The sequence below is a fragment of the Schistocerca serialis genome, chromosome 1, assembly GCF_023864345.2.
Source record: "Schistocerca serialis cubense isolate TAMUIC-IGC-003099 chromosome 1, iqSchSeri2.2, whole genome shotgun sequence".
Lineage (NCBI taxonomy): Eukaryota > Metazoa > Arthropoda > Insecta > Orthoptera > Acrididae > Schistocerca > Schistocerca serialis.
In genome coordinates, this window is record NC_064638.1 from 608,055,370 (window position 1) to 608,074,442 (window position 19,073).

Below are 19,073 nucleotides of genomic sequence, written 5' to 3' on the forward strand. Positions count from 1 at the left end.
GAATGTTTTCAGAATGAAGAATGAATTATAGGGAAGGGGAGGTAAAAGAATATGGTTTCATAGGTGTTGAAAGGAATGATAGAGGACAGTAAAGAAAGCAGAAACTAAACGAGAATGTATAGTTTCAATGGAAACTGCTAAATTTGTTTATAACGTTTTGGGAAGATGGAGTAGAAGGGCAACTGAAGTGATAATATAAGAGAGGTGAGAGAATGAGAGAAAGAACGGAGGACAAATTAACAACGAATAAATATAAGATGAAATCGTGTGCATAATTTTTGGAAGGTGAAGTGTGTATTAATGGATGGAGGGTAAGAGAGAAATGTATTTGAAATAACACAAAATTCTTTTTAAAGTGTCCATCTAAACAGATTACTTTGTAAGTATCTAGAGAGGGTATAAATAAAATAAAAACAGAATTTTTAACAAACTGTATATTCAAAAGAAAGTAACTTCAATTAAAAAGGCAACTCAAAGGAAAACTATCTCAAATTTTATCTGATCTGTTGCCAAGTGATCTTTCACTGCCTCTCAATGAGGAAAACTGAAGAAAAAGATGATGTAACAAAATGTTTTAATGACTCTAATATTTTATCCAGAATCCCACATTATTTTGTACTTCTCTCATGTGTCTTAGCATAGAATCTATAAGTCATCATACGTAATGGCCTGAAGAAGCAACTTCCTCACAGGCTTCAAGAATGCAGTTCCAAAGAGCATCAGCTGTAGCTGGTTGGTTTCAGGGCCAGTTCCTCATTAATGTTCTGGTGACGTTAGCGCAATTGTTTTCCATAGTGTTCACACCAGCAGCCCATGTCAGTCAGCCCATGACATTGATGCAATCATGGAGAGCTGCTGCTGAACGAATACAGACTTGTGAATGGGAGAATGGTGCTCTTGCACTGTGGAATCTCCTTCTCTGTACAGCATTTGAATTGTTGGAAGCATCACATTTTCCAATATGTGAGCGTACTGCTCGCTGTCAAGTTTTCCTTTTATTCTGTGAAGAATTCTTGCTCCTCTTGCAGAAATTCATCCCCAGCAGGAAACTGATAGCCGCAAACTTCTCATCATGGTTACACATTGCATCAATGGCGATTCCCTTGTTGTTTCTAAAGATTCTTGGGCTGTCGTTACTGGTGGGAAACACCTTCTAGTCAGTGAAAATGATGTTTTCCCATGATGCACTAAGATGGAGTTCCACAGATGCCAGTCGGTGTAAGTTATTGTCTTTGCTGAGCTCCTGTTTCATGACAGATCATCACGTGTCACTCCACACTCCCTCAGCCTTCGACAAATCATGTCACTGGTGCCGGGGAAGTTGGTCTCCCACGACAACTGCTTCACTTTCAGAATGGGATTTTCTCTGTTCTTGGACACTAGCTCCCTGTCCTCCTGCTTTGAGGTCACTTTCTTCTTGCCTGAGCCAGGAGATCTTTTGGCAGTGCCTCCTTCAATGTAGTTCTTCCACCATCTTATTGCCAGATTCTCTGACAGAACATCCACTTTCTTCAACAAGAGCAACGACTCTATCTTGAGTTGATCTGCTCCACTGAGCCATTGCAACGAATGGCCTGTTGTGTATTTCTGCTTGCCACTCTTATATAGGTGACAGGAGAGGAAGTAAACATATTTATGTCAACAGGAGTGGCAGAGGCAGAGCCATGCCATGCGGCCTTGCTGGCCTGTCCCAGGTGGGGTTGGCCCACCCCAGCTGGCTCACCTGCTTTGGTCTCACCCAGGTACCTGACTATAACTGGCTAGCCAGATGTCAGCCATCCAGCCCGTCACCCCTTCAAGGATCAAATATTTCACCTATCCTACCCAAGCCTGTAGTATAAACTAACAGCAAGAGTTATTTTGCTATAAAATGAGCACGCACATCTACTTTTGATGATTCAATCAAACATTTCATGAATTATAAGTTAAAGAATACAATCATGATAAACATAGCTAGCAATCGCATGACACAGGAAACTATTCTTTCTTGTAAGCACTCTGCATTATATCTTGCCATCAGAAAATATTTATTCTACCAAGATAACAATGTGGATTGTAAAAGTAAACTTTGGTGGCAATCTTGCCAAATAATTGTGTATAAGTAGTATATCATTCACATTTCAAGCACTTATAAAGTGTACTCAATGCTTCTGAAACAATAAATGCAACACAATGAAATTACTTTGGACTGCGGCACTTCATTTACAGTGTGGTGATACATGATTAATCTGTAATTCACAGTTAAGTGTTTCATAAAGGATTCACAGAATTGCTTCAATTTCTCAACCATTCCAATCATGTATGAAGCTCGAGATAAACAAATGCCCAAATCTTTGTGTGTGTGTGTGTGTGTGTGTGTGTGTGTGTGTGTGTGTGTGTGTGTGTGTATGTGTGTGTGTGTGTTCTAATTTCTCTTATGTTATTACAGTTGTAATATCATCCTTTGTACGGTGGTCACAACAAAAACTATTTACATTCAGAGGATATTTACATTCAGAGGAGAAAGATGGTGGTCGAAACTCCAATTGAAAATGATACAAATAAAGTCTTTGGAAAAGTCATTAATTGGTTTTCTGAGAAATGGGCTTGCTCTAAAGTTTGAAAAAAGACAGTAAATCCAAAAAGTACAGTTCCTTCAATAAACATAAGACATCAACAGAAGTCAGTAGACAGGGTACAGCATACTAATTTTTTGGGTGTACATACAGATGAGAATCTTAATTGGAAAATTCATATTTTCGATCTTCTAAAGCGACTAAGTTCAGCAACTTTTGCAATCAGAATAATTGCCAATTTTGAGGATATAAAAATTAGAAATCTAACATACTTTCACTCTCTGATGTCATACGGAATAATATTTTGGGGTAACTCAACACTTAGGCAAAAAGTATTCACTGCTCAAAAGAAAGTGATTAGAATAATTTGTGGGGTTCATAGTCACATGTCTTGTAGGCATCTTTTTAAAAGATTGGGAATTCTTACAACAGCCTCACAGTACATTTACTCAATAATGAAATTCGTTCTCAACAACATGGGCCAGTTTGAAAACAACACTGACATTCATGATTGTAATACCAGAAAAAGAAAGACTTATACTATCCTTTACTCATCCTATCTTTGGCACAGAAAGGGGTAAAATATGCTGCAATAAAATTTTTTGACAAATTACCAGATGAAATAAAATGTCTGAGAGACAGCAGTAATAGCTTCATAAATAAATTGAATAAATTGAAATCATATCTCCTTGACAACTTCTTCTGTCCAATAGATGAATTCTTGAATAGGAATAAATGAATCTATTAATATAGTACATGCATGTTGTGCCATTTAAGGCAATGGGGTAAATAGCAGAAATATTCGTCTTTAACACTGTACTGCAAATATGTATGTGCATTTCTTGTGCACTGGACATGTTCCACATCATAATGGCTTCCATAATGTGCAATTGATCAATGGAACATGCAACTAATTAACTAACATAGAAATAACTCACCACAGTGAAAAAGTTTTTTTTTTTTTTTTTTTTTTGCAACTCATGCCTGGCACCCTGCCCCCCCCCCCCCCCCCCCCCCCAAACCTCAAGGAAAAAAATATCTGCAACACTCTCTCCCCTATTTCACTATACTACAAAATCAACAGCATTCTTTCAATATTTCTGATGTCCTCTGTCAATTCCATCAGGTAATGATTGCACAGTGCCCAGCAATATTCCAGAAAAAGGTCGAACAACCATAGTACTGACAATCTCCATAGTAGACTTCTTGGGTCTTCAAGGGTTGTGCCAATAAACCAACATTTGTTTCATCTTCACCACAACATGTGATGTTTCCCAGTGACATTGTTTATATTTGTACTCCTAGGGCTTTTGTTAGATCTATAACCCCCAAATTTGTTTGACTTATTGATTTCTCGAAGCTTGATGAAACTTTTTTAGCAATCATGTGGAGAACCTCATACATTTTATTATTTAGGGTCAATTGCCACGTCCTGCACTGTGAGGATACTTTTTCAACATCATTTTTCAATTCACTTTGCTCTTCTGGGAAGTTTACTAGATGACAGCATTACCTGCTACAAATCTGAGAGAAATGTTCTGATTGTCTGCTAAATAGTTTATATGCAACCTCTGATAATAAAGTTTGGTGATTAGTCCTGTAATGTTAATGCACATGAACTAGGAACTGCAGCTTACTGTCCTTAAAAATAGTCACCTCCCATAACTATGCACTGCTGAGCTCTGCAACACATGTCCTGGAAACTTTGAACGAAGTCTTCCTTTGGGATAGTATTCAAAAGCCGCGTTACAGTTCACTGGATGTCAGAAATATTGTCAAATCTCTTTGCTTTCAAAGCAAATTTGAGTCAAGGGAATAGGAAAAAGTCTGGAGGATTGAGATCCAGCGAGTATGGTGAATGTTCAAGTTGCACCACCCCCTTTTTTGTCAGGAACTCTATGACAATATTGGCAGTGTGTGGGTGAGTGTTGTCATGAATAAAAAACCAGGACTTTGTTGTGCGTACTGGGGTCATACGCTGCACAGATATTGCATGAAATGGGTCAAAATTTCAATGTTGTGTGCAGCATTCAACATCGTTTCTTCAGGCGGAAAATCCTTATGGATAATGCTGTAACTATCACAAAAGGTGAAGAGCATCATTTTGATGAGTGATTTTTCGACTCTGACCTTTTTCCAACGTGATGTCGGAGAACACCATTCCATGTTATGCCGTTTTGTTTCAGGGTCACACCGGAGACACCAGGTGACACCAGGTGACAATACGGTTCAAGAAATTGGGTGTCGAATCCACCGTTCTGACAAAATCCTGTTAAGCCTCTAAACATACCTACTCCTGATTGTCAGGCAAGTGATGTGGCAGAAGAGGACAACATGTTTTCTTCTTCCCTAACTCCTGGGTAAGGATTTGTCGCACGGATTCATGGTTCATCTGCTATCACGTGCACAGTTAATCAATGGTTGTTATTGATTAATGTCCTCACTTTCTCAATGTTTTCGTCACTGATGGTGGTGCTGGTTGTCCGCTACAGGGATTGTCAGAAACACATTCCCAGCCTCCTCGAAAATGAATGAACCACTCATACGCACACTTCATGGGCAGTGCTTGATCCCCATAAACACATACCAGCATTGAATGCCTTTCTTTCGGTGTCTTGCCAAGCTTAACACAAAATTTTAAATTGATCCTTTGCTCATTCATTGTCCTGTTCTCAGTTCAGAACCAATGCACTAAACAAGCGCTTCATCCAACAGGTCTAACGCGGAACACACACGACGCTCAACTGAACTATGGGGGAGCAGGTTGTCAATACCGGCCGCTATGCAGGTGCAGCATTGTGACTCACCAGTGTTGCCCAATCAATCGTTCTGACTTCATTCACTGAACTTTATTGTCAGAGGTTGTATATTAGAAATAGCAAAAGGTCAACATAACTTTACTTGCAGAATCACACTCATCACTTCATTTCACTAGGTGATGTCCTGTCAGTTACTACGAACTGTGACCTTTTAGACAGGAAATTAAAAAGCCAATCTGTAAGTGAGACAATAGTAGTCCATAGGAAAGTATTGTGATAGGAAGCCGCTAATGATGAATAATATCAAAAGCATTTTTAAAATACAGAGTCAATTTGATAGTCCCTGTACACAATACACTGTGCAAATAAAGTGCCAGCTGTCTCTCACAAGAGTGATGCTTTCCAAATCCATGCTGCTTTGATGTCTATAGTTAATATATTTCAGAGCATTTCATAATACTGGAACAAAGTATTTGTTCATGTGTCCTGCTACATGTCGATTTCAATGAAATGGATCTGAAATTAAGTGGATTATGTTTATTTTGTTCAATATGTATTGCAGTGGTCTGTGCAACTTTCCATTCTTCTCCATTACCATAAATACTAGACTACTCCTTGTTGATGCAAAAGATGTGCTCCTAAATTGTTAGCCCACTCAAGAAAGACTTGTCTGGAAACACAACTGTCCTGCTATGTCTATGATAGGGTCACAACATACTGGAACATGTCTGGTGACGCTGTGATAGTTTTGTTACTTTCTGGAATGACAGAGAATTATCTTGCAAGATTCACTTGATATATTTGCAGTATACCAATCAAAAATTCTTAATAAATTCTGCTTTAATGTGTCATCGACTTAGCCAATAAATGTTTACAGACAGTGGAGATTATTTTCACGCAATAGTTACAACTAATCTCATTGTCTAGACTGCAAATTGTCTGTACCAACCATAACAAGGGCAAGGAGGAGGTGATGAATGCTGCAGCTGTTGCTTCAAGCACTGTAAAGAGGCAGAGGCAGTAGCCCTCAGTTCCAAACTGGTGCAAGAGTAACATTTTACCTCCTCTGTAACAATGCTCTGAATGACTCGTTTGGGGACTGAAGACCTCAGATGTTAAGTCTCACACAGTGCTCAGAGCCCAATGACACCTTTAGAAATTTTGTCATCATAATACGTCTCACTATGATCAGTAACCAGTAGATCTAGCGGTAAGAAACATAAAATACTGTGGAACTGCTACTAAAAATACACAAACGTGTCAATGAAATAATATCACTTAATACTCTGTTAACTGTATTTCTTTTAGCAACTACTTTCACAGTCATATTGTCATATTTTCATTGTCCGGTAAAGATACTTGAATATGACAAAAGAATTCATGTTTAATTAAGATAGCCATTTGTTGTATGGTACTATGTAGAGATGCCAGTTGTATTGTTGTAGTGCATATTAATAGAATTTCTTGTTAAGTTATTGAACACAATAGACACAAATATCAGAGAAATTGTCAACAATATAGTCCACCTCGTTATCAAAAACTGTGATAATGTGCAGGTAGTTTTTTGATCCCATGCATGTAACAGCTTGCTGATTCTGAGTTAAGCCACATTTAAAGCGCAATTTCCAAAACAAATAAAAACCAACTTTCTTGGTGATTGGTTGATAAGGAGTGAGGAAGGTAAACGCATGCAGGTGCCAGATTGGAAGACTTAAGGTAGGTGTGTTTGCCAACCCAGCCCCTATGTGCTGGCTCCCACATCACATTAGTTGCTCTGTGACTGTGAGGCATCTCATTTGTTGGCAACAAATGTCAACTCCGAGGGACACATCACTGTGAAGCAGTTCTTAACACAAAAAACCTTCTTTGTGCCACCAGATGTATATCAAGAACAATACATTTTGTTTTTAAACGCACCAATTTTCCAGGCACTCGAAATTCCCGCATTGCCTCATAAAGTTTGTCCCAGATTATTGCGACATATGCAGATTTAAAGTCAATGAAAAATGTTGCACGCCAAAACTGCATACATTGGTCTTTTCTACTATTTGTCGGAGAGTAAATATCTGATTTACAGTTGACTTTCCTAGTCTGAACCCACATTGGTAGCTTCCAATAATGTCTTCTGCTATACGTGAAAGTCTACCAAACAGGACATTTGACAGTACTTTATATATAATATTTAAGAAGCTCAACTGAACTTGTGCGAACGCACATGCTATGCCCCGACTCGTACAGGACTTGGTAGAATAATCTGCCACGAGTAGTCATGAGTGTGATGGGCAAACATCTATTAGGCGCACTACGAATGTAGTGGTGTGGACACGTTGGGAATGTGGGTCTCACGGAGAGCATGCAAGGGATAAGTCCCTGCAGGCGCACTATCCTCTGTGCTCTTCGTGGCTCAGATGGATAGAGCATCTGCAATGTAAGCAGGAGATCCTAGGTTCGAGACACGGTCAGGGCACACATTTTCAACATGTTCCCAATGATGTATATCGACGCCTGTTTGCAGCCAGGGTGTCAATTTAATTATCATTTCATTCTAGAGAAACTGCACGGTCATCAATGGTATCTGTTCTTTCAGTTTCAGGAACAGATACTACCTTCATATATAACATTCAAGAGACCTTTTGCAAACATGTTTCTGCAAGATTTTTCTATTACTTGCTGGTTAAAAAAATGAACGAAACTGTCTTTGACCTTCTGTCACACTGCTGCTCTTAGCAGACTGACAGAATATAGATTAAAAATGAAAGGAAAAGCATGGGTTTGATATCATGGTTTTGTGCTCGCACTGCATGACATTGACTACTAGAACATGAGTAGGTTATTCACAACAAAAGCTCAAGTGGAAGTCAAAAGTTCTCATACCTTGTGCTGTGTATCTCATTATGACAAAAACATGATGCTAACACACTTGAAGTTCGGTGGTTGGATGGACTGAGGCTAGCTTGGAATGACTAAGGAGTGGGTTCGATTTCCGTTGGGGGTACCAGTTTTAACAGCCACAAACATACCTTCTTCACCTCCAGTAATGCCAAGTAAAGAACACAGGACTGTGCCGTGATTCCAAATCAACATTAAACATGTCCATTCGCTACTGACTGGAACAGAACTGGATCAGTTTTGGCTGTCAGAGGCTGAAGCAACTGCTTGCAGAAACTCTCACTCTAATATGCTTTCTTATACTAGTAATGTTATTTTATTTCACAAACCAGTTGTTCAAATGGCTCTGAGCACTATGCGATTGAACTTCTGGGGTCATCAGTCACCTAGAACTTAGAACTAAATAAACCTAACTAACCTAAGGACATCACACACATCCATGCCCAAGGCAGGATTGGAACCTGCGACCGTAGCGGTCGCTCGGTTCCAGACTGTAGTGCCTAAAACCACACAGTCACTCCGGCCGGCCACAAACCAGTCATCATGTAAAATTACAGGACCTTCACTTCTTATTTTAAGTGACATTGAGATTTTAAAAATAGTGGCACAGGACTGGTATTCGAACGCCAATTCCAATTTTTCTCCCGATTTGAAACCTTTGGGATCATACTGGGAATCTTATTCTTTGTTTCCTCATAGTGCCAAATTCGTCCAGGTCTCTTTGTATGATGTGATCCTAACTACTTGTGAAAGAGAATTTTATAGTTGACACCTCTTCGGTTGGGGACAACAACATCGATATGCACAGGGCTGGAGTCTCAGACAGTACAGAACTATTTGTTGCATCACCTCTAGCCAAACATGTGCATATATTGCTACTGGTGAAGAAACAAAAAAATATTTCATGTCTATTCATAGGTATAAGACAATAATGAAAGGTGCCAGGTTTGAATCCCTGCCAGCAAAAATCATTTGCATTGTCATTTCAGGTTCTGCTATCAGACAGTTGGTGAACATATTTAGTATCTGACATTTGATTGTGCACAATTCATATAGGTACTGAGTTCTACTCCACATCCATCATCATAACTTTACTTCATGATACTTCACACTTGTGTATTGCACTTTATTACATAACTTTTGTGATTACTTCTCAGGGCCAATATAAGCTTCATGGGGATCCCGCTGCAGTGCTAAACACATTGTCATTTATTTCCAGGTTTGGATATTCGGCCTTGCAAACAAATACTGGTGAACACTTCGATATTTTACTTGTCTTCATGCCTAGTCGAGTCTCAATCAGACGCGCAAGCTTTGTCTGGTTTACAGTGGGTTCAAATTTCGAACATGAACCACTACTCATCATGTCATTTAATGAGTGTGACAAGACTTCTGAAGTGTCACTTATTGTAATGAAGTTTAATTTACAAGCATTAGAGTCTGCTTCACCTCTAACAGTGTGTTTTCTAGTATTAGTTTACATAATTGACTGACTGCTACAAAGAGCTGTGTTCTCTAGTGGTCTCTTGTGGTAACCATTGTGAATAGTCAAACAACTGTACCCCAGTTTGACACTTAGAGGACCTGCAACACAGCTACATTATGTTGGTTGCATTCAGCAGTACCTTTATTTTATTTTTTTTTGCTATCAACTGTACATTGCTGAAATTCTTTATATGACCCTTGGAATAAACAAGTTAACCAACCATGAAGGTGCAACAAAAATGTACCATCCTTTCATGGAAATATACCAGATTCATCAAACCACCCTTCTGGACAGTTGTTTTTCTCTCGCTCTATTTACGAGTGGAAAAGGAAAGAAAATTAATAGTAGTGGAACAGTGTATTGTCTGCCACATACCGTTTGGTGGCTTGCAGAATATGTATGTAGATGTAGATGTTACCTTATGGAATTATCATCTGGGGCATTGCACATAAAGTAACATTAAAGCTATTAATGAGAGCACTCTGATTCCACAAAAGTGGAGTAAATGAGTAACAACAGTTTCCTTGAGTTACTATGGTAAAACACAGAAATTTAAATTGTAATCAAGTGGGAACTGTGCAATGATTCTTCAAACATTATATTAAGAATTCTGTCCCTACGTCAGGTTTCAGTGAAGTATACCTGTTAGAATGGTCATTAACATTCATGCAATATTTGCATTTACTGGCAAACTCTTGAAATCTATCAACAAAAAACTGAAAGTGATTGGCATATTTTGTGACCTAACAAAAGCATTTGACTGTGTAAATCACCAAATTCTTTTCCAAAAAGCTGCACATCTCGGTATAAGTGGTGCAGCAGGGAAATGACTCGACTCATATTTGTCAAACAGGAAACAAAAAGTTGTAGTAGATAGTCAAGATGGTGTCCCAGTATCTTCAGAATGGGGTACTATCACATGTGGAGTGCTGCAGGGCTCAGTTCTGGCGCCCCTACTTTTTATTATATTTATAAATGATCTTCCTCTCTCTACAGAATATTGTAGATTCACTTTTCGCGGATGACACTACACTACTTATTGATAATTCAGTAGATAAACTTGAGGAAACAGCAAATAAGGTTTTAAATGAAATGGTGAACTGGTTCAACATTAATGGTCTTATTTTAAATTACTGTAAAACAAACTACATTCAGTTCTACAAAACATCCAAAGATGAGGAAATATTTGTAAAGATAGGTGAGCAGACAATAACCAGGGTAGATTCCTCAAAATACCTAGGCTTGCATATTGATAGCAAACTGAACTGGTCAAACCACATCGTGGATCTGTGGAAAAGTCTAAGTTCAGCAACATACGCATTGCGCATTGTTTCTTCTTATAGAAATATGGAAACCATGAAGTCAGTGTATTATGGTTACTTTCGTGCAATTATGGCATTTGGAATTATATTTTGGGGAAATCAGCCACTGGCTAAAAAAGTACTGTGTGTACAAAAAAGAGCCGTAAGGATCATGTGTGGAGTCCATCCTAGAGCCACATGCAGGAATCTTTTTAAGAAGCTTGGAATACTTACATCCACTGCGCAATATATATTCTCGTTGATGTGCTTCATAAGGAAAGAAAAATCCATCTTCAAGCTGAATAGTGCATATCACAGTCACAATACTAGAAGGAAACATGATATCCACTATGAACAGCCAAATCTAAGTATGGTACAGAAAGGAGTCCATTTCAGTGGCTGTAAGATTTTTTAATGCCCTCCCTTCAAGAATTAAGTGTTTGGTAGATGATGATCTATTGCAAGGATCATTTTATACATTAGAAGAGTTCCTGAACTACAGTGTTTAACATTTCTTGTATTGTAAATTGCAAATATATGCCCAAATTTGTATTTGTAACACCAAATATTTTTATTGTAAACATATATTTTGCAATATTTATTTCTCTGTAACACTTATTATTTTGTAATCTTTATCTATCTCTAAAATGTACTTTTGTAGTGGGACTTAAGTTACTGTTTACTGTTTTTTGTTTTGTAATCTCTATCTATCTCTAAAATGTATTTTTTTATAGTGGGACCTAAGTTACTATTTACTGTTTTTGTTTTGTTTTATGTATTACCATAAATTCTGGCCGAAAGCTTGTAAAATTGACACGTTCCATATCCTGTGATAGTGTTGCAACATGGATCACCGGAACAAGAGATAAATAAATAAATAAATAAATATGGGTCTCTCGGTTAACTGCCACTTTAACTTGCAGGCCAAAACCCCTTTTTACTCTGACACACTGAAGATATTTTCATAATTCAATGAACTGTATGAAAATTCTTGTATCACTAATAACTACATTAAAGCCTTTGAAATAAAACAAAGCTATCTTAGCTCAGAAGTTGGTTTCAGCAGCACACGCCTTTACTAGCTAGGCATGGTCTTGTTTTATGGGGTATGCCCTTATCTTCCTCCAACCTTAAAACTGATTTATTCAGTCAGTTGTAAGGGCACCTACAGTTAAACATTGACTCTGAATCACCATGAAACTTAGTGTTTTTCACATAAACAAATCATTGGCAGAAGTGAAAGAAGTGGCAATGGACAGAAAATAATACCTGTCTGACAGAAATGAGTTCCAGACCTTTGGATACATAGCCTGACACCCACTTAGCCACTAAACCATACACCTATGAAACATGGTAAATACAGTTACTGTAATTTGAACAGGACAAGTCTTACTAAGGAAATGTGTCAGAAATACACTATCAGAGTAATGGTATAGAGTGTTAATCACTCATACTCAAACTGAAAATAAATTAGTAATGAATACACAACAGTACCTCATCATCAAGACATCTGGCATCCAATATTGACTGCATTCTTTCCCCTGAGAAAGACAAATTTGAATCAATGTAATATATACTTTGTTTCAAATTTGATGTTACATGTGCTGTTGTTGCAAGACAAATTTGGGTTTTCCCTGTACCAGAAAGACCACACAACTCATATATGTTTCCTGTAAGCAAGCCACCTTCCAATATTGTGTCAATGCTGCAAAATTTCAATAATATGAGTGAGCCATATTCTAACAAGTATTGATATTTATTCTGTACAAACAGAGGTAGCTTTGTTACCATACCTTTTAATGCCTGTCTGTATAAGTGCTGAATTTGCTACTAAATCATTGTACATGCTGATTCCTTTATGAGGAAATGCTGAGTAATCAGTTATAAGAGAGCTGCGAATCTGTATCACATCCTGGAAAAACATATATAATGAAAAGTTTCAAATATGTATTGCAATATCTATGTAAGTCTTTGTTAGACATCTATGCGAGATAAGATAGTAACATGAACTATGCTGAATGAGATTATGTTCTTTCTCGTATCTTAACAGACACATGTATGACACACTTCATGCAGCAAAAATTGGTAGCTAAGTAATAAATAATTCCAACCACAGAAGAGATAAGTTGAAAATAATCAAGAGTTTTAGCTTTATACAGTACTAAAATATCCAACTAAAGTTATTGCTGAAAATAGAAGTGTATTTGACTTGTTATCGATAATGGAAATTCCTGGTTGAATCAGTACATAAAATAAGGAAAAGGAAACCACTCACCTGGAGCACAGAAACATTTGATAGTAAAAACAAAATTTGCACTAGCTCTTTTTCTAGCAAAAGTATACACATTTACACACATAACCAAAAAGTCACCAAAACGCACACTTCTGTGGCCATGGCAAGACTCTGTGACAGCATAATTGACTTGTCCAAAATCTGAAATATTTCTAGCATTTTATTCATTATGTCTGCCTGTACCTCAAAGTCTCCTCTGTTTTGTGGGTGGCAATCTACCCTTTCCATGTTGTTGTTATTCCATCCTAGACATTACACTGTTTTATTCCTATGTCTGTATTCCACAAAGCAGTTATATTAATATACATGAAACTGTCAATACAAAATTCAATAAAGAAACCTAATGAATTTAAGGGATATAAAATGTAGACAGGCTGTGGCAAGGAAAGTGTTTCTGAAGAAGAGAAATTTGTTAACATCGAATACAGATTTAAGTGTCAGGAAGTCTTTTCTGAAAGTATTTGTATGGAGTGTAGCCATGTGTGGAAGTGAAACATGGACAATAAACAGTGCAGACAAGAAGAGAATAGAAGGTTTTGAAATGTGGTGCTACAGAAGAACGCTGAAAATTAGGTGGGTAGATCACGTAACTAATAAGGAGGTACTGAATAGAATTGGAGAGAAGAGGAATTGTGTCACAACCAGACAAAAGGAAGGGATTGGTTGGTAGAAAACATTCCAAGGCACCAAGGGATCACCAATTTAGTACTGGAGGGAAGCATGGATGGTAAAAGTCATAGACGGAGACCAAGAGATGAATATACTAAGCAGATTCAGAAGGATGTAGGCTGCTGCAGTTACTCCAAAATGAAGAAGCTTGCACAGGATAGAGTAGCACAGAGAGCTGCATCAAACCAGTCTCTGGACTGAAGACCACAAAAAACAATGAATTTGAGACAGAAATGAGAGGTATAGTACTGCTGATAGAAACATATAAAAGTAAAAGGGGAGGCTCCGTCTGTCTTTCGGAAGTAATAGTTCATTTGTCAGGTGGGAGAGAGGGAGAGGTTGGGGGAGGTTAAAAAAGTAGGTCAGCTCACTCAGACTCCAGTATGAGAGAGACTCACAAGCAGTGAGGAAAAGGGCACACAAACCACTTCATTCTTATTACAGGCGGGTCTGCCTCATACTGGGGTCTGAGTGACCTGCCCTAATTTTTTAACCTCCCCCAATCTCTCCCTCTCTCCCACCCGAAAAATGAACTATTGCCTTTGACATACCAGTAGAGTATATGTTTCACCTTATATGTATCTATCAGTAGTACTACACTCTTGCACTCTGAAGATAGAACTGACTACTGATTATCAATTCAGTCACTCAACGACAAATATTCATATGAACCAGAAATTGTTTGATTATGTCATATAAGCAGTTCTGCACATTTTCATCAATTCCCATCAAGTGAAACTTCTTCCAGTAGCTTAAAAACAGATGTTTTCTCGAAGATATTTTTTAACTATTTATAATATGCTTCAAACCAACATTTTAAAATCATTACTGTACAAAAAAAAAACAATCTACATTGATCTACTAAGCAGGGCTTGGAATCACTTATTGGAGCACCAAATACTTGTATTTTCTTAGATTTGTAAAAGGCATTTTGTCTAGTTGATCACAATATCAAACAATGGAAAATCCAGAATGGAATATAACAATATTATGAAAAGGATGGTGAGAAGCAACTATCCTTTTCATAATATTGTTACTTGTGATCACAATATGAAGATGTTAGAAGCACCTGAATAATTAAAAGTACCTGGATTAATAGATATGGGCTTTCCTCAGAGCCAAGTGGTAGAGGAAAGTATTAAGGGCAGATGAGATTAAGCATTTATACATTAGTGTGATCTTTGTTAACAGGAACTTGCATTTGTTTCAAACCTGCAAGTCACTTAACAACTGCAATGCATGTTCCACTGCCAAGAATGCACCTTCTGAGCTAAAGATTTTCCAGGAATCCAGTTGGGGTTAAAAGTATGGGCAGTTTAGTCTACAATAACTTAGCCCAAATTTCGCGTAAATACTAGTAGAATGTTCTATAATGGGAGGGAAGCTCCATGGTAGTTGCTGTAAGAGAAACTTCTACACAAACAAAGATTACTGCATAATAGGTGTAAAACAAAACACAAGGCTATAGATAGAGAGATGCTGAATGAAACATGTTAGGCTGTCAGGAGAGCAATGCATGATGCCTTCAATGACCACCATAGCAGAATAATGTCAAATGACATTTCACAAAATTCGCATGTAAAAGTTGTTAGTGGCACCAAAGTCAGTGTCCAGTCCCTAGTGAATAAGCCAGGAACTGAAATTGAGGGCAGCAGCAAAGCAAAAGCTGAAATGCTTAAATACATTTTCAAATGCTCCTTTACAAAGGAAAACCCAGGAGAATTACCCCAATTTAATCCTCGTACCACTGAAAAGATGAATGAAATAAGTATTAGTGTCAGTGGTGTCGAGAAACAGCTGAAATCGTTACAATTAAACAAAGCTTCAGGGCCTGATGGAATCACTGTCAGATTCTGTATTAAATTTGTGGCCGAGTTAGCCCCTCTTCTAACTATCATCTATCATAGATGCCTTAAACAAAAAATTGTGCCCAGTGCTTGGAAAGAGGCACGGGACACATCCATTTACAAGAAGGGCAGTAGACATGATCCACAAAATTACCATCCCATATACTTGACATCGATTTGCTGCAGAATCTTACTTAGAATACACCGAGATCAAACATAATGAGGTATCTTGAATAGAATGACCTTCTCAATGCCAGCCAGCATGGATTTTGAAAACATCGAGCATGTGGAAACCCAACCTGAACTTTTCTCATATGACATCCTGAAAGCTTTGAGTCAAGGCAGTGAGGCAGACACAATGTTTCTTGATTTCTGAAAAGCATTTGACTCAGTAACACATCTACATTTATTACCAATAGTATGATTACATGGCGTAGCAAGTAAAATTTGTGAGTGGGTTGAGGATTTCATATGGAGGACGCAGCAAGTTATCTACGATGGAGAGTCATCAACACATGTAGAAGTAATTTCAGATGCTCCAAGGAAGTGTAAGGGACCCTTGCTGTTCATATTTTATATGAGGCGTGTTTTTTAAGTAAGTACCGTATTGAAATAAAAAAAAGACGTGCTAAGAAATCTCAATAATTTTATTTCTACATGAAAGCCTGTACCTTAATCTACTTTTCTACATAATTTCCGACAATATTGAGGCACTTGCCATAACATTGTACCAGTTTTTGAATACCCTCTTCATAGAAGTCTGCCACCTGACTTGTTAACCACTGCATCACCACTGTTTTGACTTCGTCTTGAAGACACTGACTGCCCAGGTGTTTCTTCAAGTGCAGGAACAGATGGTAGTCACTGGGCGCAAGATCGGGGCCGTACGGAGGATGATCTAGAGCTTCCCATCGAAAAGATGTGATGAGACCTTTGGTCTGATCACCACATGCGGACGGGCATTGTCTTGCAGCAAAACGATGCCCTTGCTCAACTTCCATGGACTGTTGCTTTGATTCTGGTGTGACGTAGGCCACCCATGTTTCATTGCCCATAACAGTTTGGCTTAAGAAATCATCACCATCGTTGTGGTACTGCTCAAGGAAACTCAATGCACTGTCTAAACATTTAGTTTTGTGCACATCCGTCAACATTTTCGGTACCCAACGTGTGCACATTTTCGGTAATTCAAGTGCTCGGTCACAATGCCATACAAAACACTACGAGTAACATTAAAAGAGTCATCCCGCAAGGAGGAAATCATAAAGCGTCTTGTTTCCTCTCACATTATTGTCCACTTCCTGCACTAAACTTTCATTAACGACCGAAGGACGCCCACTCCATTGTTCATCATGCCCATTTGTGCGGCCATCATTAAATGCTCTCATCCACTTTCTTACCATTCCATCACTCATAATGTTTTCTCCGTAAAATGCTCAGATCTCACGATGAATATTGATCGCTTTTAGGTCTTTAGCACTAAGAAATCTTATAATAGCCCGTACTTCACAGTCGGCGGGACTCCCGATTATTGGAGGCATCTTAAAACACTCAGTACACAATGTAAACAAGGAAGAATCAGACTGTAATGGCGTCAGTGTGCAGATTAAGGTACAGGCTTTCACGTAAAAATAAAATTATTGAGATATCCTAGCACATCTTTTTTTAATTTCAAAACTGTACTTACTTAAAAAACATGCCTCATATTAATTACCTTGCAGACAATATTAACAGTAAAATTGGGCTTTTTGCAGATGATTCAGTTATCTATAATGAAGTACAATCTGAAAGAAGCTGCATAAATATTAAGTCAGATGTTGATAAGATTTCAAAGTGGTGCAGACGTAGGAAACTTGCTCTAAATGTACAGAAATGTAGTATTGTACACTTCACATAATGAAAAAACGTAGTATACTGTAACGTCAATGAGCCACTGTTGGAATTGGCCATCTCACACAAACACGTGGTCTTAGCACTTTGTAAGGGATATGGAATGGGCTCCCCCATGAACCGTGGGCCTTGCTGTTGGTGGGGAGGCTTGTGTGCCTCAGCAATACAGATAGCCGTGCAGTAGGTGCAACCACAGCAGAGGAGTATCTATTGAGAGGCCAGACATATGTGTGGCTCCTGAAGAGGGGTAGCAGCCTATTCAGTAGTTGCAGGGGCAGTAGTCTGGATGATAGAATGATCTAGCCTTGTAACAGTAACCAAAACGGCCTTGCTGTGCTGGTACTGCGAACGGCTGAAAGCAAGGTGAAACAACAGTCGTAATTTTTCCCAAGGGCATGCAGCTCTACTGTATGGTTAAAATGATGAAGGTGTCCTCTTGGGTAAAATATTTTGGAGGTAAAATAGGCCCTCATTCAGATCTCTGGACAGGGACTACTCAGGAGGACATCATTATCAGGCAAATGGTGTTCTATGGATCAGAGAGTGGAATGTCAGATCCCTTAATCGGGCAAGTAGGTTAGAAAATTTAAAAAGGGAAATGGACAGGTTAAAGTTAGATATAGAACGAATTATTGAAGTTTGGTGGAAGGAGGAACAAGACTTCTGGTCAGGTGACTACAAAGTTATATATAAAAAATCAAGTATGGGTAACGCAAGAGTAGGTTTAATAACAAATAAAAAAATGGAGCGCAGCTAAGCCACTATGAACAGCTTAGTGAATGCATTAATGTAGCCAAGATAGCATGAAGTCCTTGTCTACCACAGTAGTACAAAGTTTATATGCCAACCAGCTCTGCAGACGATGAAGAGATTGAAGCAATGTATGATGCGATAAAAGAAATTAAGTGAAGGGAGATGAAAATTTAGTAGTCATGGTGGACTGGAATTTGATAGTAGGAAAAGGAAGAGAAGGAAAAGTAGTAGGTGAATATGGAATGGGAGTAAGGAATGAAAGAGGAAGTCACCTGGTAGAATTTTGCACAGAACATAACTTAATCATAACTAACTGGTTTAAGAATTATGAAAGAAGGTTGTACATGTGGAAGAGGCCGGGGGACACTGGAAGGTTTCAGATGCATTATATAATGTAACACAGAGATTTAGCAACCAGGTTTTAAGGAGGAGATTAGCGTTTAACATCCCGCCAACAATGAGGTCATTAGAGACGGAGCTCAAGCTCAGATTATGGAAGGATGGGGGAATGAAATTGGTTGTGCCCTTTCAAAGGAACCATCCCTGAAGTGATTTAGGGAACTCACAGAAAACCGAAATCTGAATGGCCGGACGCAGGTTTGAACTGTCGTCCTCCTGAATGTGAGTCCAG

General features: G+C 38.3%; 1 protein-coding gene and 1 long non-coding RNA gene across 2 annotated transcripts in view; both read right to left on the reverse strand.

Moving 5' to 3' along the window:
- The window catches only part of LOC126477634 (uncharacterized), a 54,393-nt gene extending 42,552 nt beyond the window's left edge, over window positions 1-11,841 (reverse strand). Inside the window, exon 1 of the long non-coding RNA XR_007587434.1 lies at window positions 11,773-11,841. This is a non-coding gene — a long non-coding RNA (uncharacterized LOC126477634). The remainder of the gene's footprint in view (window positions 1-11,772) is intronic.
- The window catches only part of LOC126419029 (DNA repair protein RAD51 homolog 4-like), a 205,099-nt gene that overhangs the window by 109,433 nt on the left and 76,593 nt on the right, over window positions 1-19,073 (reverse strand). Inside the window, exons 3-4 of the mRNA XM_050086130.1 lie at window positions 12,784-12,902; window positions 12,485-12,695 (exon numbers count right to left, since the gene is read on the reverse strand). Coding sequence (XP_049942087.1) covers window positions 12,485-12,695; window positions 12,784-12,902 — 330 coding nt within the window. The remainder of the gene's footprint in view (window positions 1-12,484; window positions 12,696-12,783; window positions 12,903-19,073) is intronic.